General features: G+C 38.5%; 1 protein-coding gene across 7 annotated transcripts in view; it reads right to left on the reverse strand.

Moving 5' to 3' along the window:
* agtpbp1 (ATP/GTP binding carboxypeptidase 1) overlaps nucleotides 1-27655 on the reverse strand; it is a 265211-nt gene that overhangs the window by 97822 nt on the left and 139734 nt on the right. For 6 of the 7 annotated variants that reach the window (XM_063068825.1, XM_063068822.1, XM_063068824.1 and 3 more), the window contains 9 exons: nucleotides 27218-27349; nucleotides 26632-26725; nucleotides 17331-17368; nucleotides 16092-16300; nucleotides 7712-7889; nucleotides 7518-7609; nucleotides 6255-6371; nucleotides 2227-3011; nucleotides 1339-1422 (listed from right to left, as the gene is read on the reverse strand). In XM_063068825.1, coding sequence (XP_062924895.1) covers nucleotides 1339-1422; nucleotides 2227-3011; nucleotides 6255-6371; nucleotides 7518-7609; nucleotides 7712-7889; nucleotides 16092-16300; nucleotides 17331-17368; nucleotides 26632-26725; nucleotides 27218-27349 — 1729 coding nt within the window. The remainder of the gene's footprint in view (nucleotides 1-1338; nucleotides 1423-2226; nucleotides 3012-6254; nucleotides 6372-7517; nucleotides 7610-7711; nucleotides 7890-16091; nucleotides 16301-17330; nucleotides 17369-26631; nucleotides 26726-27217; nucleotides 27350-27655) is intronic. The other variant, XM_063068827.1, reaches the window with a different exon arrangement.

Below are 27655 nucleotides of genomic sequence, written 5' to 3' on the forward strand. Positions count from 1 at the left end.
AAGCTGTTGGAAAAGATTCTTAGAGATAGGATCTATGGGCATTTAGAGAATCATGGTCTGATCAGGGATAGTCAGCATGGCTTTGTGAAGGGCAGTTTGTGTCTAACAAGCCTGAGAGTGTTTTTTGAGGAGGTAACCAGGCATATAGATGAGGGTAGTGCAGTGGATGTGATCTACATGGATTTTAGTAAGGCATTTGACAAGGTTCCACACGGTAGGCTTATTCAGAAAGTCAGAAGGCATGGGATCCAGGGAAGTTTGGCCAGGTGGATTCAGAATTGGCTTGTCTGCAGAAGGCAGAGAGTTGTGGTGGAGGGAGTACATTCCGATTGGAGGGTTGTGACTAGTGGTGTCCCACAAGGATCGGTTCTGGGACCTCTACTTTTAGTGATTTTTATTAATGACCTGGATGTGGGGGTAGAAGGGTGGGTTGGAAAGTTTGCAGACGACACAAAGGTTGGTGGTGTTGTGGATAGCGTAGAGGATTGTCGAAGATTGCAGAGAGACATGGACAGGATGCAGAAGTGGGCTGAGAAGTGGCAGATGGAGTTCAACCTGGAGAAGTGTGAGGTGGTACACTTTGGAAGGACAAACTCCAAGGCAGAGTACAAAGTAAATGGCAGAATACTTGGTAGTGTGGAGGAGCAGAGGGTAGTTAAGAAAGCTTATGGGGTGTTAGCTTTCATAAGTCGAGGGATAGAGTTTAAGAGTCGCGATGTAATGATGCAGCTCTATAAAACTCTGGTTCGGCCACACTTGGGGTACTGTGTCCAGTTCTGGTCGCCTCACCATAGGAAGGATGTAGAAGCATTGGAAAGGGTACAGAGGAGATTTACCAGGATGCTGCCTGGTTTAGAGAGTATGCATTATGATCAGAGATTAAGGGAGCTAGGGCTTTACTCTTTGGAGAGAAGGAGGATGAGAGGAGACATGATAGAGGTGTACAAGATATTAAGAGGAATAGGTAGAGTGGACAGCCAGCGCCTCTTTCCCAGGGCACCACTGCTCAACACAAGAGGACATGGCTTTAAAGTAAGAGGTGGGAAGTTCAAGGGGGATATTAGAGGAAGGTTTTTTACTCAGAGAGTGGTTGGTGTGTGGAATGCACTGCCTGAGTCAGTGGTGGAGGCAGATACACTAGTGAAATTTAAGAGACTACTAGACAGGTATATGGAGGAACTTAAGGTGGGGGGTTATATGGGAGGCAGGGTTTGAAGGTCAGCACAACATTGTGGGCCAAAGGGTCTGTACTGCGCTGTACTACTCTATGTACTTAGTAACATCATTAGTGAGCATTAAACTACATAGTTGAAAACTGACAATCTTTATTGAACTCACCTCAGAAAATCAAGATCATACACAGTTTTGTCAATTACGTCATTTGCATGAATTAGTCTCTCAATATCCTGGAATATTTTTGTTCTGTAGAAAAATAATAGTTATATGCAATTTTTTCATTTATTTGTTAACAGTTTCTTTTTAAAGAGTATTGTTTTAACTGCAGTTTAAAATAAAGGGAATTAGGAAAAGTAAACTATTGAAACAACATCCAGAATTTTCAAAAGCATCCCATGGATCTAAGTCATTTATTTAGTTTGAAGTTTAAATAACTAGGGCACTTCTTTTAATAAATACAAATAACTAAAGCAGTTCATAACAATTAATAAAAAGTTAATGAATTACAATTCATCTTTTAAGAATGTTGTCTGAATGACAATTTTCTTTGTTTAAGTCTTGGCATTCACCTTATGATTAACAGACTTGAGAATTAAACTAGAGCTGAAGATTACTGACATCCGTATTTTATCTTTAAGAAGAAAGATTTATAGTCATAATTCTGTACATGACCAATAATATTATTCTAATATATGTATATTTTGCATTCCTGAGAGCTAAATTGTAGTATGCTCTATTTTATTATTTATAGAAGAATTTGTGTGCATTACATCATACGAAGTCTTTAAAGATGAGACAACTTCAATCTCAAAATTTTTCTATTCTTCCAATTTAATGCTAAAATACAGGACAGTTAACTTCTCCAAAAATCCAGCTAGTGACCATACTTTCCTTTCAGTCTCCCCTCTTTTTAGAGCATACTGACATATGAATCCATATTTTACATTGAGATTGCCTGATTTATCATTTTTCTTAGTCTGGCAGTGCCTTTTTCTTTCAATGAGGTTTCTCAATGCAATGCTTTGAGATAGCAATCACTTGCATGCTCACCTTTGTACACCGTAGGGTCTTTCTATGAGAGGTTCCTTGAATGGAGGTGGAATATGGCCAAAATAATCAGGATAAGCCACTTCACCATATTCGGGAACAGATTTAGTCTTTTTAACAATTTCAATATAAAGATCAGGGTCATGAAGTGGTTGCAAGGCCCCTGGCTCCGGTAACTCTGAAAATCCTGGTTCTTCAGAACTTAAAGAGGAGTCATCCTCGGCATCAGTGTCAAAGCCAGAACAGCACAATTGACCTAGCTGGGTACCAACCTGTTGCCAAGATGGAGGCTGACCAAATGATGAAACAAATAAAGACTTTCCACACCCTGAGATCTGCTGACAGGTTTTGCTGCAAGTTTCTCCCAGGGTCAAAAATCTGGGTTTGTTCTCAACTCCACTCTCACACCCAGGTTTGCAACATTTAACATCTTCAGAAGCATTATTACAGCGCAGTGACATACTATTGAAACCTTTTGTAATCTCACGGTTTAGGCATTCTGCAGGTGGATGCCCATTTTGTTTAGAATACTGACAGTTGACATTATTTTTGCTATTCTCTGTACTGTGCTGATCCATGTGTGTTACAGGTTTATGGTCCTGTCCAGCTCCTTGATATACTTTAGGTAGAAAGTGCTGGTTTTGTTTAATATCGTTTTCTTTAACACTTGCCCTAATTGTATTACTATTTGATGATGGCTCCTCGGCTGTGGGCACAATAATGGGTCCTGTCCGCTTAACATCAATTGTTGATGGATTGGTGTTGCTTTGTTCAGCAAAATTATATGCCTAAAACAAAAAATAAATAAAAATTAATATTCATTCAACTGAATTGGAGAATTGTTTCCATACAAAATTTGTAGACCATAAAGCTGGGCAAAACTAAGGTAAGTCATGACTGAACATGTCTTTATTTAAATCTATTTTTAATTATATGGATATCCCACAAGTTAACAGTAATGCCAACTTTTCTTTCATCTATCTGAAACACTGGTGAGGTAAACTATAATATTTGGTTTAATGGAAAACAAGAATGTGGATTTATCCAGTCTCTATAAAATCCTTTGAACATCCCAGGTTGCTTTGCATCCAATAAACTGCTTTTTAAGATCTATTTTTATATTGCAGCCTATTCCAAAAACTGATCTGTAACACAAGGTTCTAGAAGGAGCAAATGAAAAACTAACCAGTTTCTGATAAATCCTGTGTTACAGCTGCTCATATTATAGAAATTTGCCTGTACAGGATCACAAATCACTACACAAAACTTTGAATAAAATTCACTCTCATTGTAAGTGTTAAAGAAATTAAATAAATCAACTCAAAGTTTCTTTTTGGCCTGCTTTCACGATACACCCATAGATGAAGTGGCTTTGGGGAGCAGAAACTCACTGTACGATCCGTTTTCTAGGAAAGAAAACTCTCACCCCCATTACATGGGGAATCACTTTAAAAATAAAAATGGTTAAAGCTGCATTGGTAGCCAGAGTTTGAGGTACATTTTTTGTTCTTCTTCAAATAATGTCAAAAGAAATTCACACAGCAGACAGGGCTATAATTTGATTTCTTAGTACTAAAGGCCTTTAGTATAGGGAAAGCTGTATTATCTAGATGTAGTATTACTACACAGAACTGTCTGTCCAGCAATTTCCCATGACATGACTGCACAAGTATCAAGAAATGAGAGTTTTCTTATTTGTGAATTCATAAGGGCAAATTTCCATTACCTGAACTGCTGTATTCAGATACAGGGTTACCTGTAAACTGTTTGACACTGAACAACTTCTCCACTTCTATCATTCAAATAAAAGCTGTTTCTGCAGTAACCTACATATGCTTGACTCATTCAATCATATATTGAGAAATCTTTGTTCCTCTTTCATCTGTTTTCTACTAAATTGATAAGAGCATTTGTACTACATTCTACTTTTGCCCTAATTCATAAAATTTCATCTATTTTTGCTCCCAGTTTCCATCTTTACCCCATCTTCAAGGTCTATCACTGAGATGAACTCTTTTTTACCTTGACTACACGAAGCGAAAAATCAGCAGCAACACACATTTCAGCTGGCTGAGCACAGCATGAGGGAAGTGTTTAAGGAATTTCACCTACTTTTGGCTCAATAACCACTTGATTGTTTAATGTTGAGGTCCACAGAAAATAACTTGCTAATTCAATAGAATTCAATAGGTTTCAATAGGTGCATTTTATGTCAGAGAAATGTATACAATATACATCCTGAACTTTATTTCTTTGCAATTCTTAATTCATTACTGCTTTATCATCCAGTGAAAACAATTCTTAGTTCTTACCATGGATTTACTTGGCAACCACTACAAAGAATGCTAGACAATAATGGTTCACTAAGCTTCAGCCTATGTGAACTAAATAGATGTTAGAGGTAATCAAGCAGAATTGGGAGTAATAATGGATCAATCAGAATGTTTGGAGTTCTCTCTCAAGGACTTTAGTTCATTATATTTACTATTATTTGGAAAAAATAATAGAAACACCAGTAGATTAAAAAGGAAACCATTGTTCACATATTCTGTTATTTATTAATCTATAATTATTTTTGGAAATTATTACTTCGTCCTTTCAGATTTTGTTTGACCCTACACAGTAATATGCAAGAAGCAGAAAAGAGAGAACAACAATCAAAATAACAAGCATATAAAAAACTCCCCCTGGAAGCTAATCATAGGTGTTAGTAAAGCCAAACATTAAACTTTACATCAACAAACACTACATCAAAACAAGACGAGAAGAATACCATGCAGAACTCTGGACCTATTCACATTACATCACTTAGCCCATACAATTCTGGGCCAAACACGATCAACATAATTTTAAAATAGAAGTCATACTTACTTTTACTCATTAACTAATGATATGGCTCGTTACCTTAGTTTTTGCATTTCAATTCAAGTACCCAAGTGTGGACCAAAGCTCCAAAAACACCTGGAACAAGTGGTCCTGAAGGCAGCCACCCAGATCATCACGTAACACAGTATTGATTAAATGGTACTTGAAATCACTACTGACACAGAAGATAAATATAGATGCTGGAAATCCAGAGAAACTCAAACAAAATGCCGATGGAACTCAGCAGGTCAGACAGCACTTATGGAGAGGAATAAACAATCAATGTTCAGGCTGAGACCCTTCATCAGGGCTCACTAATAACAACTCATTTCATCACACATAATGGGTGAACTTTGGGATGGAGCTGTTTTGCTTTCAATAGACCGGACACTGGTGCAATTTCACACATTGCTACATAGATTCCAGTATGATAATTCATTGAAACTATTCAGCTAGGAATCCAACTCGATTGGGAGCACAGAATGTCATCACTGGAGCTAGGATTTCATGGGGCCACGATCTAACCTGTGCCCACATATTTGTAGGTAGCTGGTATCAGCTAGCCAGCTGACGTGGTTAAATCTATTTTTATTCTGTTGCAGCATTTATAATGGTGGTTCTAACCCATTGCCTCATGGAACTTGATATAAGTCTGTCATCTTCACTAAATGCTGCAGGTCAGATATGGCACCAAGTCTTGAGATTTCCTTTGGGTTAATATCAAGCAAGGAGCATGCTGCAGAAACAAGCAGCACAAATATAAAGTAACTTTCACGTAATCTAAACCTTGTGCTCATGTCCTCAGTTCCTGAAATGTGTGCCACGTACATCTGACCGAAAATATCAAGCTGCTAAAGTTTACTAAGGACACTGAGAAGATCTGCTCAGACGACAACTGTTTTCAGTAATTTCTGATAGTTTTACCTTCAGCTCCCAACACCAGGAGTTAACATCAAGGAAAATGCATCCTCAAGGTAGTGTCATTCTGATCATTTTCATCTCTCTGCCACATCATTCAATGTAGAATGTAATGCATTGCAGCTTTACTGAATAGGTGCAGGTGTCGCTGGCTGCTCTAATGGAAAACAAAGACTAACACCTGCATTGCTGCCTAGTTCTGAAATGTTTAACAGAGAAGTGCCCAAAGCAGAAAGGGTTGTTTTTACCTGAAAGTCTTCTGTGAGCTCTGGGAAAAACTGCTTGTATATTTCCAATTCTTCTATTGGCCGCCCTAAATCTTGCACTGGCTTTAACTTGCTAAGGTCAGTTTCAATATCATCATTCTGGGTAAAAAGTGTAAAGAACATGATTTATTTCTTATATTAATAGAGCTCCAAATGTTTCTGCAGTCAAACAATGCTAATTTTTTTATACCTAACTTAAATACTTTTGCACCTTGTATTCATCCTGTTTAACTACTGTTTCTGGAAATATTTATCAAAATGATTGTTTTTTTTCCCATATATTCTAAGTCATTAAGTAATAAGTTTTATAAGCAATGCTTAAAGAATGTGATTAGAATCATCCACCAAAATTTAAAATCTCCAAGGAATGTTACTGAAGAATTCAATTTAGAAATTCCATCAAACTATCTTCAAGAGTGTTATCTTGCATTGAAAATAAGCTGCTTCCTTTGAAATAAAGACAGTGACAAAAGTAGAAATTCTGAAAGCTATAGATTATACTTTAGCAAAGCAATTCACCAAATGGTTTGAAATACAAAAAAAAACTAATTTCATTACAGGTTATACCACGAGAAATGTTAAAGGATATGAATATAATAAGTATTGCAAAATATTCACATATGTCAGAAGAGATGCATTCAGAACTAGATTTCTGTAAAAAAAACGTCTCCTTTCACTACCTTCTGCCATTGCAGCAAAAGCTGACAGTGACATGGGCTTTTCCGACACGAGTACAAGTTAACAACAAAAACATGTTCTTGTAATATTAAAAACAGCTAACTCTCTCTACTATAAATCAAGGAAAAAAGTTAAATGGATGAAAAATTGAAGAACTTATGAACTAGCATCCCTACAAAGTATCTTGTCAATATAAAACATTGTTCTGTGAGGTCTAGGTAACATTTTCCATGTTTGCTTAGCACAACCTCTGAACTGAGAAATACAAATGTATATAGACACATCACAAACATCTCAGAAGATTATTTTGGGAAATACTATGATGTTTCTACATTAATCCCATGCATATGTACAAACCATTAATTTCAATAAAATGGTAAAAAAACAATTTAAAATTTGAGCTGCTTCCTTCCTGATTGTAAGAATCCTTTTGATGTATGATTTTACATTCCAAATATTTCCCTCTTTAATTTATTTAATTCATTATCGCCACACAACTGTAACAAAAATTTTATTTTAGCATCAACCTTTCGAATTAGTTCATCTTATAAAACGTTGTTCTAGTACCTTCTGGTTTTCATTTTCTTCTTCTTCAATTTCATTGTCTATTTCCACTTCAGTTTCATCAGTATCATCACTTTCATCTACAACATCATCAACTAAAATAGAAGAATTTTTTAAAATGCATATACTTTCAAATACATTTCCTGTTACTTTTATTTTAGGGCTGAAGAAATGTGTTACAAATAGTCAAAACCTACCTTCAGGAGCTAAATTATAGATCTGTGCAACAGGACCGCTTATTGGAATTACTGGCAACTGGAATTGGTAAACACTTTTAATAGTTGGAATGGGAAGACGATTTTTAGGGAAACATTTTCTCATAATGAGGCTAGAGATATTGACCAGAGGGTCTAGGGTTCTCACCGAAAGACAATCCTGAAAAACAAAATAACACATCAGTCAACTCTCTCTTTAAATGTATTATAATCCCAGAGTGCGGTTATTGATTCATAAAACAAAACACTAACACATTTGTTTCGTGTGACTTTTAAATGCATTAGTGATAAAAATGCTAACCTTCAATAGGAAACATTTAAATTATAAATTGCTTTACTTTTCGAAAATTCATACAGTAAGCCGACATGTAACATTGGAAAGTAATACTTAAGTGTTACTACAGAAAAAAAAATCATGAATCACAATAAACCGTCCTTGTCAATATCTTACTCTCCATTGACCTGCAATCTCTTTAACCTATGTAAAATAGATCCCTCACCTTTCATGCACAGACTTACAAGGTACTAATTCAGAAAATGAGGTTGCAGGAATTTGCCAAGTTGCCAGCGTGAAACCAGGGTCCAGAGAGAATTAAGCTCAGCACCCCTTTATTAAAACTGAATAAAACATAAAACATTTTATTGAAATGCCACCTCTAGTTGAAAAGCCTGTTAACCTTCACTGATTGAGGACATTATTTATGTAAGGTCTCCACCATCCAAGAAGTCATGAGGTGGCACAGTAGCATAGTGGTTAGCACATTACAGCTGCTCCAGATTCTTTTCCCAACGTTGCCTGCTTGCACGTTCTCCCCGTGACCTGGTGGCTTTTCTCTGGTTGTTCCTCCCACAAAGACATACCGTTTGGTAGGTTAATTGGTCACTGGAACTTGTCCCATGATTAGGCTAACATTAAATTGGTGGGCTGCTGTGTGGCATGGCTTGAAAGGCCAGAAGGGCCTACTCCACACTGTATCCCAATAAATAAATATGCAGATTTGAGACATTGTGATTTGCTCTTTGACCATCCTTCATATTCAAAGATGATTGTTTCAAGGAAATGCTTTATTTAATTGACAGGTTACTTTTGTTTTTATCTTCCAATCTATGCCCTTTCTACACTAATGTGCCCAAGCAATTTCCATGGTAGTCAATATCCTCCCTTCAATTTCCAAACTCAGGGTCTTCTATGATTTAGAAGATGCTTTTTTGTAATCTAAATATATGTACAGTCAATATAAATTGCAAGGAAAAAGTGTCTCAATATCCTGAATCTTCTCGTATACCTTATATCTGCTCACTGCTTTCTGTTCTACATCCACCTGGATATCTATTCTATTATTTATCTCCCTTCAATTGCATGCATTCCTTACGGAGTACATTATCAAAGGCTTTTTGCCATCTTCGAAAATTTGCATGTGCTGCATTACACAGAAAATGAGCAGGTCAGGCAGCATCTATGGAAATGAATAAACAATTGATGGTTCAAGCTGAGAACCTTCTCCAACTCAAAACATTGACTGCTAACTTATTTCCCTAGATGCCGTCTGACTTGTTGAGTTCCTCCAGCATTTTGTGTGTGTTGGTTTGGATTTCCAGCATCTGCAGAATTTCTTGTGTTTAATTTACTGCATTATCCTGAGTGCTCTGTTACTTTTCTTAAAAATTAATGAGTTTGGTTGAGCATGACCTTCATATCAATTTTCATTATTCATTATTCATTTTTTCTAAGTTTCCAAATCACTGCTTTTTTTTCTTTTTGTAGGGATTTTTGTTCTGGAACTAATATTAGACAGACTCATATTAGGTCATTGGCCATCTTCTTGGAGCACCAGTACAATGTTAGGCATGCAATGCATACAGGTCTAATTTTTTCTTTCTTTCCAAAATTACATGGAAGATTGCTTTAAAACCTATATGCATTAGAAGAGTGCTAGAAAGTTTGTCACAGATTACTTACTGATGGGTTCTTTAGTCACTGAAGAGTTCATTATGGGAGTACGTAAAAGATTTTATGTTCACCATTTGTTTAACAAGTTTAAAATTTCTAGACATATTTGATATATGTTTATTACTATATTTTAAGATCATAAAATATGAGCAGAATTAGGCTATTTGGCCCATCTAGTCTGCTCTGCCGTTCCATCATGGCTGAATTATTATCACCTCAACCCCATTCTCCTGCCTTCTCCCCATAACCTTTGATGCCCTTACTATCAATCTCTGCTTTAAATATACCCAATGACAAAGCCTGCACAGCCATCTGCGGCAATGAATTCCATAGATTCACAACCTTCTGGCTAAAGAAATTCCTCATCTCTTTTCTGAAGGGATATCCTTCTATTCCAATACTTTGCCCTCTGGTCCTAGACTCACCCACAATAGGAAACATCCTCTCCACGTCCATTCTATCTAGGCCTTTCAATATTCAACATGTTTCAATGAGATACCTCCTCATTCTTCTAAATTCCAGCAAGTACTGGCCCACAGCCATCAAATGCTCCTCATATGTTAACCCTTTCATTCATGGGATCATTCTCCTAAACCTCCTCTGGTGTCTCTCGAATGCCAGTACATCCTTACTTAGATAAGTAGTCCAAAACTGCTCACAGTACTTTAAGTACAGTCTGACTCTCTCTGTAAAAAAGTTAACCTCCAAATACCTATTAAATCTTGCTCACCTTACTTTAAACCTATGCACTTTAGCTTTTATTTCCCCAACTCTGGGAAAAGGAGCAAGTGCATTCATTCTATTAAACCTCTCACGATGGTTTACAACTCTTGTAGATCCACTCCTCAGCCCCCTATGCTCCAAGATAAAAAAGTCCTACCTTGTCCCACCAATCCCTATAACTCAGTCTCAAGTCCTGGCAACATTCTTGTAGATCCTTTCTGCACTTTTTAATTTTAATAAAACATCTTTCTATAGTCAGGTGATCAAAACTGAACACAATTATTCAAGACCAGCCTCACCAACGTCTTGTACTATCACAACATAACATTTCAATTTCATTGCCAACATAATGTTCATTGCCCTGATTGATGAAGGCCAGTGTGCCAAAACCCTTCTTTACCACCCCAGAACCTTGTCAAAGTCCAAACTTAATTTGACTTTCCAAGATACACTCAACACTGCACATATCTGAATTAAATTCCATTTGTCACTCCTTGGCCCACTTATCCAACTGATTAAGATCCCATTGTAGTTCTTGATAATATTCTTCACTGTCTGCAATATCATCAGCATATTTACTAATGATAATAGTTATAAGGGGCTTAGCACTGAGCCTGGTAGGCACACCACTAGCTATGGACATCCAGTCTAAGAAGCAACCTTACCCCATTACACCAAGCCAAATGTGTATCATTTAACCACCTCTCCTTGGACTCCATGCAATCTCATCTTCCAGAGCAGCCTATCATGTGGAACCTTATCAAAAGGCCTTACTGAAGTCTATATAGACTATACCGACCACCCTACCCTCATTGATCTTCTTCAAATAAATTCATAATACACAATCTTCCACACACAAAGCCACACTGATTACCCCAGTCATTCCGTCTTTCCATAAAGATGCATATTTCATCCTTCAGAATGCTCTCCAGTAATTTACCTACATTGATGTGAGGCTTACTGGTCCATGGTTCTTTGCAGCTCTTCTTAAATAAAGGCACAAAATTCACTGCCTTCCAGATACATCCGTGACTAATGATAATACAAGTACCTCAGTCAGGGTTCTTGCAATTTCATCCCTAGCCTCCAGCAGTGTTCTTGGATATAACTGGTAAAGCCCTGGATATGTGTGTACTTCATATATTTTAAGATGTCAGCATTTCCTCTCTGTACTATAATCTATCCTTAAAACACCATTAACTTTCCCAAGTTTTAATGTGTTCAGGTCTTTCTCCACTGTAAGAAAGGAGGAGAAATATTCATTGAACACCTTGCCCATTTCTTGCAGCTCCACACATGGATGTCCACACTGGCTTCTCAGGGGCCCTTTTCTCTCTGTAGTGACTCATTTCCCCAGATGAGCTCAATACCTTTTATGCATGCCTTGACATTCTATGACATAACACACAAGCCCACATATTTCCAGTTGACCTTGTAATTTCAGTCTCTAAGGCCGATGCTCAGGCATCCTTCAAGAGGGTAAACCCACAAAAGGCGTCTGGTCCAGACAGCATATCTGATTGAGTGCTATAGATCTGTGCAAACCAGTTGGCTGAGTACTTACAGACGTGCATAATTTCTCACTCCTGCAGTCTAATGTTCCCATCTGCTTCAAAAAGACATCTGAAGTACTAGTGCCCAAGGAAAGTGTGGTGATGTTCTTCAATAACCATTGTCCAGTAATGTTAATATCAATCACAACAAAATGCTTCAGAGTTTTGTTATAGCATGAATCAGGATGGCAACCATAGGTCGTACCTGGATTTCTTGTAGTGTTCTGGATCTCAAATGTCTGGTCTTAAATTCCTCAGGTCTAGCCCTCAGCAGGCTGTGAATCTCCTGGTTCATCCAAGGCTTCTGGTTTGGGACAACCTGGTATGCTCTCAAAGGCACACACTCATCCATGCAGCTCTTGATGAAGCTGCTGATGGCCATGACATATTCATTCAGATTCGAAGATGAGTTCTTGAAGATGGTCCAGTCCACCAATTCAAAGCAGTCTTGCAAGCACTCCTCTGTCTCCCTTGACCGTGCCTTTACTGTCCTCAGCACAAACCCCAGTCTCCGTCTGTATGCGTGGAGCAGAAGCACAGCTGAGTGATCAGACCTGCCAAAGTGTGGGCATGGGATGGCACGGTAAGAGTCCTCAGTGGTGGTGTAACAGCAACCAAGTGCGTTGGCTCCTCTGGTCAAAGTTCCTTTGATGATCGGGAAGGCATCAGAGTGCACTGTCTTGTGACTGTTGATCACAGTGCTTAGCTCCTCCTATGACAGCTTGGCATTTTCCAGGGGTGAAACGTACACTGTTATCAGTACCACGGTGGATATTTCCTCAGCACATAGAATGGATGACACTTGACCACCAGATGTTCCAAGTCAAGGGAGCGGGACTGAGATAGAAATGCCACATCTGTGCGGCTCTGTGCATTAATCATGAAGGAACCACTGGTGCCTCTGCCTTTACCTGATACTACTGTCAAGTCCGGGTGGTGCATGGTGAAAGCAGTCCTGTGTCCGGAGTTCAAATTCAGATTCATTTATTTATCACATGTACATTGAAAGATATAATGAAATGTGCCATTTGCATTAATAACCAAGACAACCCAAGGGTGTGCTTGGGGCAGCCCACAGGTGTCACCACACATTCTACAGTCAACACAGGATGCCTACAATGCTCGGCAGAACAACACAGAACACCACAAGCAACAAAACAACAAGAGAATGACCCCACTTTCCTTCCACCCACTCATTGACACATCCACTCACATACACAGACCGTCCTTTAACCCAGAACAGGGCTCCAAGCCTCCAGTTTCCAGTGGTCTTACAGACAACAGGTCTCTGACTTTGCCAGATTACTCTCAGACTCATAGTTCTAGGGCTTCCACTTGCGGACTTCCGATCAAACTTACGTCATGTCCCCCTATTGGCTCTAGTTCAGAGGTGTCGGGGAAGCAACATAAAAGCAAGTCCACCCTTAGTGTGGTGTGTTGTTCGTGCTGGGGAAAGGACAAGGCAGACAAAGGCGGTTCTACTTGCAGTATATTTACATTATTGGCAGACACATCATCTCAGTCCATGAGTTAGTATTATTTTTGTTGTAAAGTCGAGACAAGTTTGTTCTTGTGGGTTGGGTGTTACATGCATGCGCACTGTGCACCCTTGTGCGATTCTAGTTCTAGCCAATGACAGGACCCCAAACTCCAGGCCTTAATCTCTGGACTCAACAACTCACATACTAGGGGGTCATCAGCCCTCATGCCTCCTGCTCGCAGGACATCCAATCCCAGGACCCACCAACCTGGTGGGCCAACAGACTTTGAACTCACTGGTGCTCGTCCACAATGCTTGCTAGCCTGAAATCCGTGGACGTCTTTTGTCACACATCCTCATCACTAGCCTTTGACAACGGAGCAGAGGCCTAGGCTCCGGATGTCCTTCGTCAAATGTCCGTATCACTGGGTTTTGAGCGCAGAAGAAAGGTCTAGAATCCAGAGATCCTTTGTCACCTGTGGATGTCATTGGCCATGATGTCCCTTTGATCTTGCTATGAGGTCTTCATTTTTATTTTCCGGAGACAGATGGTAGGGAGGGGAAGTTTTAGGACTGTGTTTCAGTTTTACCTGGAGCCTCTCCTGGCAGCCACGTTTCCTGACGCAATGGAGAGGATCCCTGAGCTTCCAGCTACTGCCCTCACTCCTGGGTAGTTTACAATACCGGAATCTGTCAGGCCTGAAAATTGCTAGTTCTTTTACATGACTTGAAACAATGTTACTTACTGCTGTCCCCGTGACTACAGAGTTCAGCTGTAGCAGTTGTAAATGGAAGCACGGATAACTCCCTTGACAGCTGCACACAAATTTGCCACTCTTCAGCGCCATTTTATAGACCTTACAGGTGCACCACAAGGCTGTGTGCTCAGTCCCCTTTGCAGTCTCTGTACACTTCATAAATAACCATAGCAGCAACGTCATATGTAACCTTGCTGACCAATGGTGGTGATGAGTCAGAGTACGGGAACGAGGTAAATGGTGCCACAACAGCCTCTCACTCATTGTCAGTAAAACTAAAGATTTCAAAAAAAGGGAGGGAGAAGATGCACCAGTCTACATTGTGGGTTATCAGTGGTAGAGAATCAGCAGCTTTAAATTAAAACATCAAATGACCTATTCTGGGCCCAGAACATTGATGTAATCACAAATAAGGCATGCTAGAGCCTTTACATCTGTAGAAGTTTGTTACTCTCAGAAAGTACTGCTGAAAGTATTCTGACTGACTGTATCATGGTCTGGCATGGCAATTTGTATGTGCAGGAATATAACAAAACTGCAGAGAATAGTGGAATCTGCCCAACATGTCATATGCCAAGCCTTATCCCCCATCATTAGTACCTACATGTTCTAACAGTGTTCTTTCTCATAAAAATTTGTTTATAATTTATGTTATATTAATTATGTTATATGGAGCAGCGTCTCAGAAAGGCAGCGTCCATTATTAAGGACACCCATCACCCAGGACATGCCCTTTTCTTATTGTTACCATCAGGAAGGAGGTACAGAACCCCAAAGGCACACACTCAGTGATTCAGGAACAGCTTCTTCACCACTGCCATCCAATTCCTAAATGGACATTGAACCCATAAACACTACCTCACTTTTTAACATATTATTTCAGTTTTTGCACTATTTTTAATCTATTCAATATACATATACTGTAATTGATTGATTTATTTATTTCTTCTTTATTATGTATTGCATTGTACTGCTGGGGCTGCTAAGTCATCAAATTTTACGCCACATACCAGTGATAATAAACCCAACTCTGATTCTGGTTTATGTTTTCCTTGTGAATGCTGCTTATAAGATGCCATGTCTAAAATGCGTCCTCAGATCCGAACCCCGGAGCAGCCCAGGGTTGGCTCAAAACCTCACTTATCAGTTCATCATATTAGCAGACACAGAGCACAGCAGCCGGGGAAGGCTTCATAGCACCATCACTGAGAACGAGCAAAATCAGCTCTCGTCCCGACCAACACCCTGTCTTTTCAGTCTATGTGGGCCGCATTTAAATTGACCCAACGATGGGACAGGGAAAGGCTCCAGCACCCTGGAGAGAGGAGTGAAGATCACAGAGTATAAGCAAAATCGGCTCTTGCCTCCGACCTGGACCGGCGTTTAAACTGTCTAAACAGCACATTGTACCTAGCACTTGGACCCAGACACCCAGGCCATGTACCTGTGATGCTGCTGCAGGTTTTTCATTGCATACATGTACTTGTGTGCAATACAATAAACCCAACTTTGATATACTTAAAAACTCTTCGGATTCTCCCTAATCTTCTCTGCCGAAGCTATCTCTTGCTCTCTTTATATCCTCCTGATTTCCTTCTTGAATATACTTAATTATACATGGATACATTAGATTAAAACATGCAGGTATTAAATTAAGCAAAGTAAAATTGACTGAAAAATTAATAATTCTTTCATTTACTGGTTCAAAATATTTTATATGGGACTTCTAAATATTAACTTTAAATAGCTGGCGATTGCAATGACAACCATTTAAAATGCAACATAGATTCTTGTATTCAAAGACTTATCAAATGAGATGCTATCTGCTTTTCAACACAGCACTCTAAGGTTTCCTCACACAATTGTGCATTAGCTCATCATCCATCAAGGTACTTACCTGAGACAAATTATATAAGATTTTTATCCCTTCTGCATCTACAAAAGCTTTCCTTCCCAATTTAATACTTGTCACATTTTTGATGCAGGTTAAAATTCCTTTACGAATCAGCATATGCCGATGTCTTGTGTCATGCCTATGCCAGTCGATATATATTGTAAGAAGAACAGGAAGGTACCCTCTCTCCACTGATCTCCTGGCATTGGTTTCTACAAAAATAAAAACACATATTTACAAAACCTTACCTGCAAGTAAGGAAATGCATGAATGCTGTTTCTTAACTATGTGTACTGATTTGTTGTGATTATACAAAGAGCAGAAAAAAGTACAGAAACCATCTTCTTAAAAAAATTTTGTAACCTTAATTGGAGAGATTTCTCATATTTGGATATTGGGATAGATGAGGTTAATATGATTTTTAAAATATATCCTGCAGAAAACTGCACAGTATTTCTCTAAAGGTGCCCTTTTTAAGGTTTACTATTACAAAATCTAACACATGAATCAGTTTTGATTTATATGGCTTCATAATGTTGTCAACTTAAATTCTATAGCAGTTTTGTGCAGCTACACGTGACTTGTTTACATAGCAACTGCAAAAGTTCCAAACTATTTCATCATCGTGTTATTATCTGCAACATCTGAAGCTGGTCAATTGCTTATAATTAACAGATGTTTTAGAACAAGAAGTTGCATATTTAGCCAGCTATAAGAAAATGAAAAAAACTTGATAAAGAGCCATTACTTCATCCCAATATCAAGCATTAAAGCACTAAATTATCCATGAATACAACTGAAATCAAAGATTTCACTTTAAAGAAAATATTCCACCATAACCTGACCCCCATTAGCAGAATTTTGATGTTGCCTAGGAATGAAACAAATCAAAATTCTGCCAGATGCACAATAATTATGAAAGTGGTTGGGATGGGTCAGTCGGGTCATGCAAGTGTTGAAGCCACAATTTGAAGTACATCAGGTGGAATCAGATCAGATGTAGTTACTACTTAACAGCTTCGAGCAAAAGTCAAAACTGACAGGATCTGGCTTGTTTAGGAGTGTAACTGCAAAGGTGAGAAACAACAGTACATTAGGTCAATGTTTAAAAGGGAGTTTTAGCACTGTAGAATTATGTGCTTGAGATGAAAAGGACAATAAGAGAAATTGTACAATCACACTGTAATCAAAGAAAACACCTATTTTTAACAATTAAATTACATAAACATCTAAAACACTTACTCGATTTTAACAATGCTGCCAGTGTGTCTAATGCGACCCTGTGGAAATAACAGAGTTGATAAGATGCAACCATTAACAAATTGCTGCAAGAGTTAAAGAAAAAATTCCTTTAAAAAACTTCCATTTATGCTGCTAATGAGGAAACAGATACAATGAATTAAAAATATACATTTGTTATTTTACGATAAACTCAAAATCTGCTTCTGTTGTTGAATGAAGCTGACAATGTAGTCTATTTGATAGTATAAAGAGCTAAAAATTTGCATGTTGAATTGAATTGATTTAACTTTATTTCTTACATCCTTCACATACATGAGGAGTAAAATCTCTTATGCTAGGTCTCCCTCTAAATGTGCCACGTGCAATCATAGTAATTTATAATAAATAGAACAGTCAATGTCATATAGAGTACACTTAAGTCAGCGTAAGTTCATCAGTCTGCGGGCCCGGTGGAAGACACTGTCCCTGAGCCTGTTGGTCCTGGCTTTTATGCTGCGGTACCATTTCCCAGATGGTAGCAGCTGGAATAGACTGTGATTGGGATGACTTGGGTCCCCAATGATTCTACGGTCCCTTTTTACACACCTGTCTTTGTAAATGTCCTGAATCATGGGAAGTTTACAACTACAGATACGCTGGGCTGTCCGCATCACTCTCTGCAGAGTCCTGCAATTAAGGGAGGTACAGTTCCCATACCAAGCAGTGGTGCAGCCAGTCAGGATGCTCTCAATTGTGCCCCGGTAGAAAGTTCTTAGGATTTGGGGGCCCATATCAAACTTCCTCAACCCACCATCTGAGGTGAAAGGGGCGCAGTTGTGCCTTTTTCACCACACAACTGGTGTGTACAGACCATGTGAGGTCCTCGGTGATGTGGATGCCGAGGGACTTGAAACTGTTCACCCTCTCAACCGCAGATCCATTGATGTCAATAGAGGTTAGCCCATCTCCGTTCCTCCTGTAGTCCACAACCAGCTCCTTTGTTTTTGTGACATTGAGGGAGAGGTTGTTCACTTGACACCACTGTGTCAGTAAGATGATTTCTTCCCTGTAGGCCAGCTCGTTATTGTTAGAGATAAGGCCAATCAACGTAGTGTCGTCAGCAAATTTAATTAGGAGATTGGAGCTGTGGGTGGCGACAGAGTCATGGGTATACAGAGAGTAAATGAGGGAACTTAGTACACAGCCCTGAGGGGCTCCTGTATTGAGAGTCAGAGGGTTGGAAGTAAGGGAGCCCACTCTTGCTTGATGCAATCTGTTTAAATAAACTGGAAATTTTATTTGCAGACCTTGCTCAATCAAATCTTGTACATTAACCACTCTTGCATGCAACACACACACAAAATGAGACCTTTCGGCAAGTCTCGGCCCGAAATGTCGACTGTACTCTTTTCCATAGATGCTGCCTGTCCTGCTGAGTTCCTCCAGCATACTGTGTGTGTTGCTTGGATACATAAAATGCTGGAGAAACTCAGCAGGCCAAGCAGCATCTATGGAAAAGAGTAAACAATCAACGTTTCGGGCTGAGACCCTTCATCTCACCCTGAAATGTTTATTCTTTCCATAGATGCTGCCTGGCCTGCTGAGTTTCTCCAGCATTTTGTGTGTGTTGCTTGGATTTCCAGCATCTGTAAATTTTCTCTTGTTTGTGATTGGATAACTACATTTTCACATTGGCATTAAAATTGGAAAGTTACTAAATTATCTTATAATGAATAGACTAACTTACAATATCAAGCCGATAACAAAATGGACAGAAACCATTTGGTACAATATCTGAAAAGTTTGCAGCTTCAATCCTGTGGTTTATTTACCACAGTTGGTGCTCCCGATTTGGCCTTCTCTGCATAGGTGAGACGAGACAGACTGGGTAAGCACCTTAGCTCCCTCAGCAAACGTCTCCCAGTGGCTAGCCAGTTCAATTCCACTTCCCATTCCCACGTCGACACATCTGCCCACAGCCTCTTCCACTTCAGGTCGAGGAATCTCATTCTGTGCGGGCAGTCTCCAATCTTGTGGCATGAACATCAAATTCTCAGACTTCTGATAGCTGCTCCCCCTTTGTTCCTTTTACCTTCTTTTCTTTACTATCTCATTTTGACCCCCACCATCCAATCTCTTTCTCTTCTCTCACCTTTTCCATCTGTCCATCATTGAGTCTCCTCTCACCGGTGTCCGTCCCCACCCTCCACCCTTAGTTCATGCTCCACCTTCCTCTCCTACCATTCCACCACATTCAGCCCTTTGTCATTTACACCTGTTACTTCATAGCTTCTATTATTTTCACTCTCCTGACTCCTCATCTAACTATTGCCTCCCTCGTCTGGATCCACTTATTACATGTCAGCTCTTGTGCCGCCCCTTCCTTCTACCATATTATACTGGCCATCTCTCCCCTCTCTTTTAGTCCAGATGAAGGGTCACAACTTGAAACATCGATTATCCATTTCCCCCAATGGATGCTTCTTGACCTCCTGGATTCCTCCAGCACTCATGTGTGTTGCTTTGTATTACAGATAATGCTCCCTCTGTCAAGTAGATATGAAGCTCTCTTTTAACCACCAAATTAATAGAAGCTATAGTCTTGGTATTAAGGAAAATTGTGATTCCTGTGCTAATTAAAAGGTCTTAAAGAATTAAACAACACAAAAGTAACTTGGAAAACGGGTATTAACAAAGTGTTGCATAAGAACATGTAGAAAATAAATATTCAATTTCATTTAATAATTGCAAAAAGATGCTGAAGTGAACATCATAGTAAAGAATGCACTTAATTTCATAGCTTACGCTGATTGTAATGTTTTACTTGGGAAGCAAGTAAAAAGTGGATTCTGACAAATAAATTTGAACCAAAAGTTCAACTGTTGATTTTGAAAAGTAGTGGTAAAAACCTGAGGCTAGTTTAGGAAAACAATGTGAAAACAACATGTTCTGAACTTCCACTGACTTATTTACACATCTCTGAACATGAAACTAGACACCAATCAGCACATAAGGGCAATGTTTCAGAAAATAAATTTGGAAAAAAAAACTTTGGAGTCAACAATTATCCTTGATAATAGTGAAAAACTGTAGCTTCATGTAGTTTTATTTAGCTGAAATGGATTTATCATAAAAATGTATTTTTAATGGCAATCTCTACCCCAAAACAAGGGAAAACTCATTTATAAATTACTATAATGGCCATAAAATATTGAACTATTCCATTTAGGAGTTATGATTGTGTATACTAGTCAATTTCTTAGATTAAGAACAGAATCATTTAAAACATTTCTTTTATAATGTTGGGGGGGAGGGGGGAAGGGAGAGAATTCCATGATGAAAATAAATTCACTGAACAAGTTGACAATAAAAGGTTCATACCTATATAAGAGAAAAATAACTAGTCACTTGTAATAGAAAATGGAAATAAAAATAAGTCCAGGAAAAATGCTTGGCACATTTAAGGATAATTGTACAACTATGTATATCAAAGCTTGTCCCATAAATTTCAAAATGCCACTCAGGTACAAATTGTTGGTCATACACTAATGCTTCGATGGTTATTGTGCTGTAGCTAAAACTACACTAATAGCCTAAAACAAAAAATGCTTACTCAGAATATAGGTGTCTTAGCAAAATGTCATTTGTTGGCTTTTGCTAATTTCTTCTTGAACTTTCATACAGCCAATATAGCAAAGATACTCCAGAGCAAAGGAGGGGAAACCTGGTGAAAGAACTACCCAGTACTTTGTTGCCCCAGTGTTTCACCCACATTAATCTCCACATACTTCATCCGAATCTACGCATTGACATCTTTCTTCACTTTCCACCTGACAATTCCAATATTCTTCAGCTAGGCCACTCAGATCCTAAATAACCAAAAGTTCAGACCAAATACATTCACCCAAATGTTCTGTATTCACTAATCTGCAATCAACTCCCCTGCCAGGGAACTCATGGTTAAAATTCACATACCTGTTTTCAATTCAAAATACAGGCTGCACACCATACCACTCCATCCAAACAATACAATCTTTGTAACTTCTTCCAGCCATAAAATATTCTGAGTAACCTGCACATCTTCAATTCGGTCTTTTTAATCTTACCAGATCTTAAAATCAATCCACCATTTGCAGGTCCAAAGCTCTGGGCTTAACTCCTGAAATCCAGTGTGGAAACAGTATTGTCTTATAAGCATAACTGTGTCACTAACAATTTTACACATTTATACTGATTGCACTTCATTACTGGCCTGTTCTGCCTAAACCTCTCTATTTGCATCTCCTTCTTTAAGATATTTTACAATTGTAAATATTCTACCTAAATCATGTTTCTAATGCGGAGACTAAAGGTGTGGAAGTTGATGTGGAAGTAAGCCTGAAACTTTGTTATAGTCAGAATCTCGGGTGAAAGTAAAAGTAAATGCAGTTTAAAACGGCTATGGTAATTCCTGGATTTCTCCCAGTCAGAGCAAGGATAAGCTTTCTTTTATCCTCATCTTCCAATTCAACAGATTCAACAAGTCTCCACATTCAACAGATCAACACCTCTGTACTTCTGACACCTTCAATAGGATTCCACTACAAGATACATCTTCCCCTTTCCTAACTTTTTCAGCATTCGAAAGAGAACATTTCTGATTCATTCTTCCCTCTGCACCAATCAGTGCCTTTCTCACAGTTCTTTACCATGCTTCTGCAAGAGGTGCATACCAGCCCTTTCTCACCTTCCATTTCTATCCATCCAAGTCCAAGTCGTATGTGAAGCAGTGCAACACTTGTATTTCTTCCAAATTTGTGTTTTACTTTTGGCATTTCTCCTCAACATTTGGGAAACCAAACACGGAATGGATGACTGTTTTGTGAAAACACCTCTGCCTAGTCAAGGGTAATCCCAAGCTTCCAACCATCTATCACTTGAATTATTCTTCCCATTTCTATTTTGATTTCTCTGTTTCAATCAACCCCAGTGCAAGTTCAAGCAATAACAATTCATCTTCCATCTCAAGACTCATCCTGAATTCAATGATCAGCCATTCCCATTGTGCCAGAGCTGACCATTTGTGAGGTAAGGTCATCCAGCTGCAATATTATCCACTTTTCCCTTGCCACAGATACACATAATTGCTGAGTATTTCCAGTAGTCGCTATTGGTTTAGTTTTCCAGCAACCACTGTGCTTTGTATCTCATGGTTCCAGCATGTTTTTGTTTTCCTCTTTGTCTTTGTTGCCCTTACTCATCTTCCTCTGTTTACACTCCTCCAGACAGATCAGCCATGATTAATGTCTGTTAGCCAGTAATCAGCTGATACAGCCCAGATGGCACAAAAAAATCCAGCTCTGCAACTCCATAAATTAATAATTCAATCTCTGACCCTATCACTTAAATGGTTTATCAGGTTTCTACTTCATCAAAAATGCAGCCCCACCATGGAGGTGTTAACATTAGGTAAAATTAAGAGCCCACTGAACATTGCAGGTGACTAGTCAACACTGCAGCAAATGAGGCCATGAGTAATAAACATCTGATGTTCAACAGATTGGCAAAACAAATCAACTTTAATTCGGAGGTCACATGCAACCATTGCCAGAATAACATGAGATTACATACGATATTCAGTTGTTACAATTCACATAATTTTGAATATTCATCGAAAATATTACAAAACAATGTGTTTCAAATCAGAGTCGAATATCTAACCTGCCAATTTATAAGTCAAGTCAAAATAAATTTTTTTATAAGAGTACATGCATATGTGTCACCACATACAATCCTGGGATCCTTTTCCTGCGGGCATACTTAGCAAACCTATAGAACAGCAATTGTAACCAGGGTCTATGGATAACAAACTGTGCAAATACAAGTATAAATAAATAGCAATAAATTACGAGCATGAAATAACAAGATAAGAGAGTCCTTAAATGAGCGTAGTTATACCCTTTTGTCCAAGAGCCTGATGGTTAGGGGGATAGTAACAGTTCTTGAACCTGGTGGTGCGAGTCCTGAGGCACTTGTACCTTCTATTTGAGGGCAGCAGAGAGAAAAGAACATGGCCTGGGTGGTGAGGATCTTTGATAATGGATGCTGCTTTCCTACAGCAATGTTTCATATAGACATACTCAATGGTTGGGAGGGTTTTATCTGTGATGTACTGGGCTGAATCCTCTATCTTTTGTAGGATTTTCTGCTCAAATACATTGGTGTTCTCGTATCAAGCCATAACGCAGCCAGTCAACACACTTTCCCCCACACACCTATAGAAGTTTGCCAAGGTTTTTGATGATATGCCAAATCTCCACAGACTCCTGAGGAAGTGGAGGTGCTGTCATGCTTTCTTCACAATTATATTTATATGATAGATCCAGGACAGGTCTTCTGAGATAGTGATACCAGGAAATTTGAAGGTACTGACCCTTTCCAACTCTGATCCTCAAGGACCAAGGACCTCTGGTTTACCTCCCCTGAAGTCTACTATCAGTTCCTTGGTCTTACTGACATTGAGTGAGAAGTTGTAATCATACCACTCAGCCAAATTTTCAATCTCCCTCCTGTATGTTGATTCATCACCACCTTTGATACAACCCACAACAGTGGTGTCATCAGCAAACTTGTATATGGTGTCGGAGCTGCACATAGCCTCACAATCATGGGTGTAAAGTTAATAGAGCAGGGGGCTAAGTACACAACCCTGTGCTGATGGAGATTGTGGAGATTTTTTTTTTGCTAATTCAGACTTACTGGAGTCTACAAGTGAGGAAATCCAGGATCCAATTGCACATGGGGTTATTAAGGCCCAGGTCCTGGAGTTCACTGATTAGTTTTGAAAGAATGATGGTGTTAAATGCTGAGCAATAATCGATAAAAAGCATCCTGATATGTGCATCTTTACTGTCCAGGGTTATATGAAAAGCCAACGAGGTAGTATCTGCTGTAGACCTGTTGCTTTATATATATATATATATATATATATATATATATATATATATATAAAAAGCTCTTGCAAAATAAATAAATGGTGGTACTTTCATAAAATTAATGTGCACTTCTTCATACCTATTTGAAATATTTTAACATAATCTATCTCCTTCCGTCACATGCAGAAATCTGGAACAGTACTTTGAAGTTCCAACTACACAGTTGATGATTACTTGGATAGAAGATTTTCTGCAATTACAGACAAAATTCTGAATATAAATCTCTGCTTCAGTTTTGGAAGACTAAAATTTTAAAAATACAGTACTGTGCAAAAGTCTTAAGCACGTGTAAAAAAAATTCTGTAAAGCAAAGATGCTTTCAAAAACAATGAAATGATAATTTTCTAAACATTAAAAAATTTACTATAAAGAGCAGTAAACAGTAAAAAAACTATATCAAATCAACATTTGATGTGACGATCCTTTGCCTTTAAGACAGCATCAATTCTCTTAGGTACACTGTCATGCAGTTTTATAAGAAAATCGGCTGGTAGGCTGCTCCAAACATCTTGGAGAGCTTACCACAGCTCTTCTGCAGACCTTGGCTGTCTTGCTTGCTTCTGTCTCTCCAGGTAATCCCAGACAGCCTCAATGATGTTGAGATCAGGGCACAAGGGAGCCCATACCATCTGTTGCTGAAGATAGTTCTTTATGACCTTGGCCGTATGTTTGGGGTCATTGCTCCGCTGCAGAATGGAGTTGGAACTGAACAGGCGCCTTCGTGATGGTATTGCATGAGGATGAGAATCAGCTTGTACTTCTCAGAATTCAGGATCCCATTGATGTGACTAGATTAACAACTCCATTTGCTGAAATGCAGCCCCAAACCTGTAAAGAACCTCCGCTGTGCTTCACTGTTGGCTACAGGCACTCATCCTTGTAGTGATCTTCAGCGCTTCTACAAACTGCCTTCTGCTTGAGCCTAAAATTTTAAAATTTGACTCGTCAGTCCAGAGTACTTGCTGCCACTGTTCAGCACCCCATTCCTTGAGTTTTTGTGCCTAGGTGACACTGTTGGTTTTATTTCCACTTCAGAGAGATATTTTTTTGGTAGCAACTCTTCCATGAAAACCATTTCTGACAAGACTTCTCCGGACTGTACAGGGGTGTACTTGAGTTCCAGTGGTTTCCGCCAGTTCAGAGCTGATAGCAGTGCTGGACCTCTTCTGATTTAGAAGGGATGTCAGTTTGATGTATCTCGTTTGCTGCACATAGTTTCCGTGGCCATCCACTCGATTTCTGGTCCTCAACCTTGTCCGTTTCTTTGTGGTTCTTCAGAAGAGCTTGGACAGCACATCTTGAAACTCAAAATTTCTGCTTGGGAGAGACCTTGCTGATGCAGGATAACCACCTTGTGTCTTGTTGCTATGCTCACATGTGCCATGATGTAAGGTTTGATGATTTGAAGGTTAAGGTGTCACATCTGCCACAGTCTCACCTTTTAGTTTGGTTGTCCTTCTTTCAATTTTTATTCCTTCTGCACCCAGTTCTGTTTCAGTTAACCAGTTTAGTTATTCAACTCAATATGTTCATGTTTGTTATCTTTGTTTAATCATGCACTGGGCTATATACCTACAAAGTAATCAAGCTTCTTTAACGAATTTCAAAAAAAATTCTGTAACATTTAATATTTTGGAAAATGAATATTTGGAAAACCAAAATTTGCTCATTTCCATTGCCACGCAGATGCAGAAGACAAAATATAAACATCTAAAACAAAATTTATATTAAAAATCCAGAATGCCTTAGACTTTTGCAATAATCTGCATTATTAACTCATTCAATCATCCTAGTTACATCACCCAACTTTCTGCATCTGTCAAAGACAAATTTAACCAATGTAACATATTCTTTTGAGGTTGTTCTACAATTATTTGCTGATGTACAATGCTCATAAGTAAATGCAGAACTTAGATATTGTCACAACGTATTTCTGCATGCTGGAGCACAATTTCCATCCTTGGTTCTCCAGCCCTAGAGACTAGGCTATCATCCAATTAACCTTTAATATTGTTTTACACATATGCACACCAACACTTAATCATCTCTAATGTGAAATCCAAACCCTCCTGCTAATGCACAGTATATAGTTCCATGAACTTTTGAAAACACAACACTATGATTCATCTTAAGTTCTGAAATCAAAAATTGGTACTCATACAATAGGTCTCAGGTGATCTACATGGAAGCTTGAAATGACTTTCAAAACCTATCACAAGGAATATAAATGCTGCAAAACAGTGCAGCACTTGAAAAGTTATTTCTAATTTCAGTGCACTTATGCATAAATCTTACTTATATTTTCAATGTACTTATGCCTTAACTATACATTATTTATAAGTACCTACTTTACAAGGCTTGTGTTCTTCTTACAGAAAGGACCAATAATCTTGAACATAAGTTCCACAACACCATTTTTGCCCAAGAAAACAGCATTGACAGCTAAAAACACAAGTGGCAAAATGAAATGTACAAAATCATACACTGGTTACAAGACTTAAGCAAATTCCAGAAATATTTCAAAAGCAAGCATAACAAGGCGTACAGTATATTTTGAATGCAAACAACAGGAAAATCATATTTTGAATGATGATTTTGGAACAAATTAGATTTTCCTTAATCTACTTTTCAAATAGTTTACATTGAAAGTAGGTGAGCTTACATAAATGTTTCTACCTGAGTCAATTCCAAACATAAATCGAAAGGAAAAATATTCTAATAGCCCCCCCCTCCAAAAAATGCAGCTATTTTCAAAATTAAGTTATTAATGTACAAACGTAATTGCCTTATTATTATTTTACTTAATGTGTATTTTTTTAATAGTTAAAAGTTAGTTAATATCGGGATGAAAACTTGCACACATGAATGTTACCAAAGTCAGTCCAAGAACCCTTCAGTGAAATGAATTCAACAAGTGCCACACTCAATACTTACCATTATTAGAATACACTCGCAACAGATGCAAACAAGGTAAAATTATCTTGAAGTTCTGCAGGTTTTGTTTCACTAAATTCAGGGTAATGCCCAAGGCTCCATTAATCCTGGCTTTGACTCCAAACTTTTTGTCTAGTAAAGAAAATTTTTAAAAATTATGTAATGTGAACTTCAGTACATTCAGCTGAGATTTTTCCAGATCTTTTCAACAGATTTCTGACTGACTTTTCACTACTTTCTAATGCACTTGTCATTCAAATGTATTAAAATATATTTAAGAATAATTTCAAATTAACATTCAAAGTTAAAGTATGATGTTGTTCATTTTAATTCTCATGTATGCAGGTAATGCCCTCCCCACCACTGAGACATCTTCATGAAATGCCGTTGCAGAAAGCAGCATCTAACATCAGGGACCCCCACAACCCAGGACATGCT

Source organism: Mobula hypostoma, chromosome 16 (genome assembly GCF_963921235.1).
Source record: "Mobula hypostoma chromosome 16, sMobHyp1.1, whole genome shotgun sequence".
NCBI lineage: Eukaryota > Metazoa > Chordata > Chondrichthyes > Myliobatiformes > Myliobatidae > Mobula > Mobula hypostoma.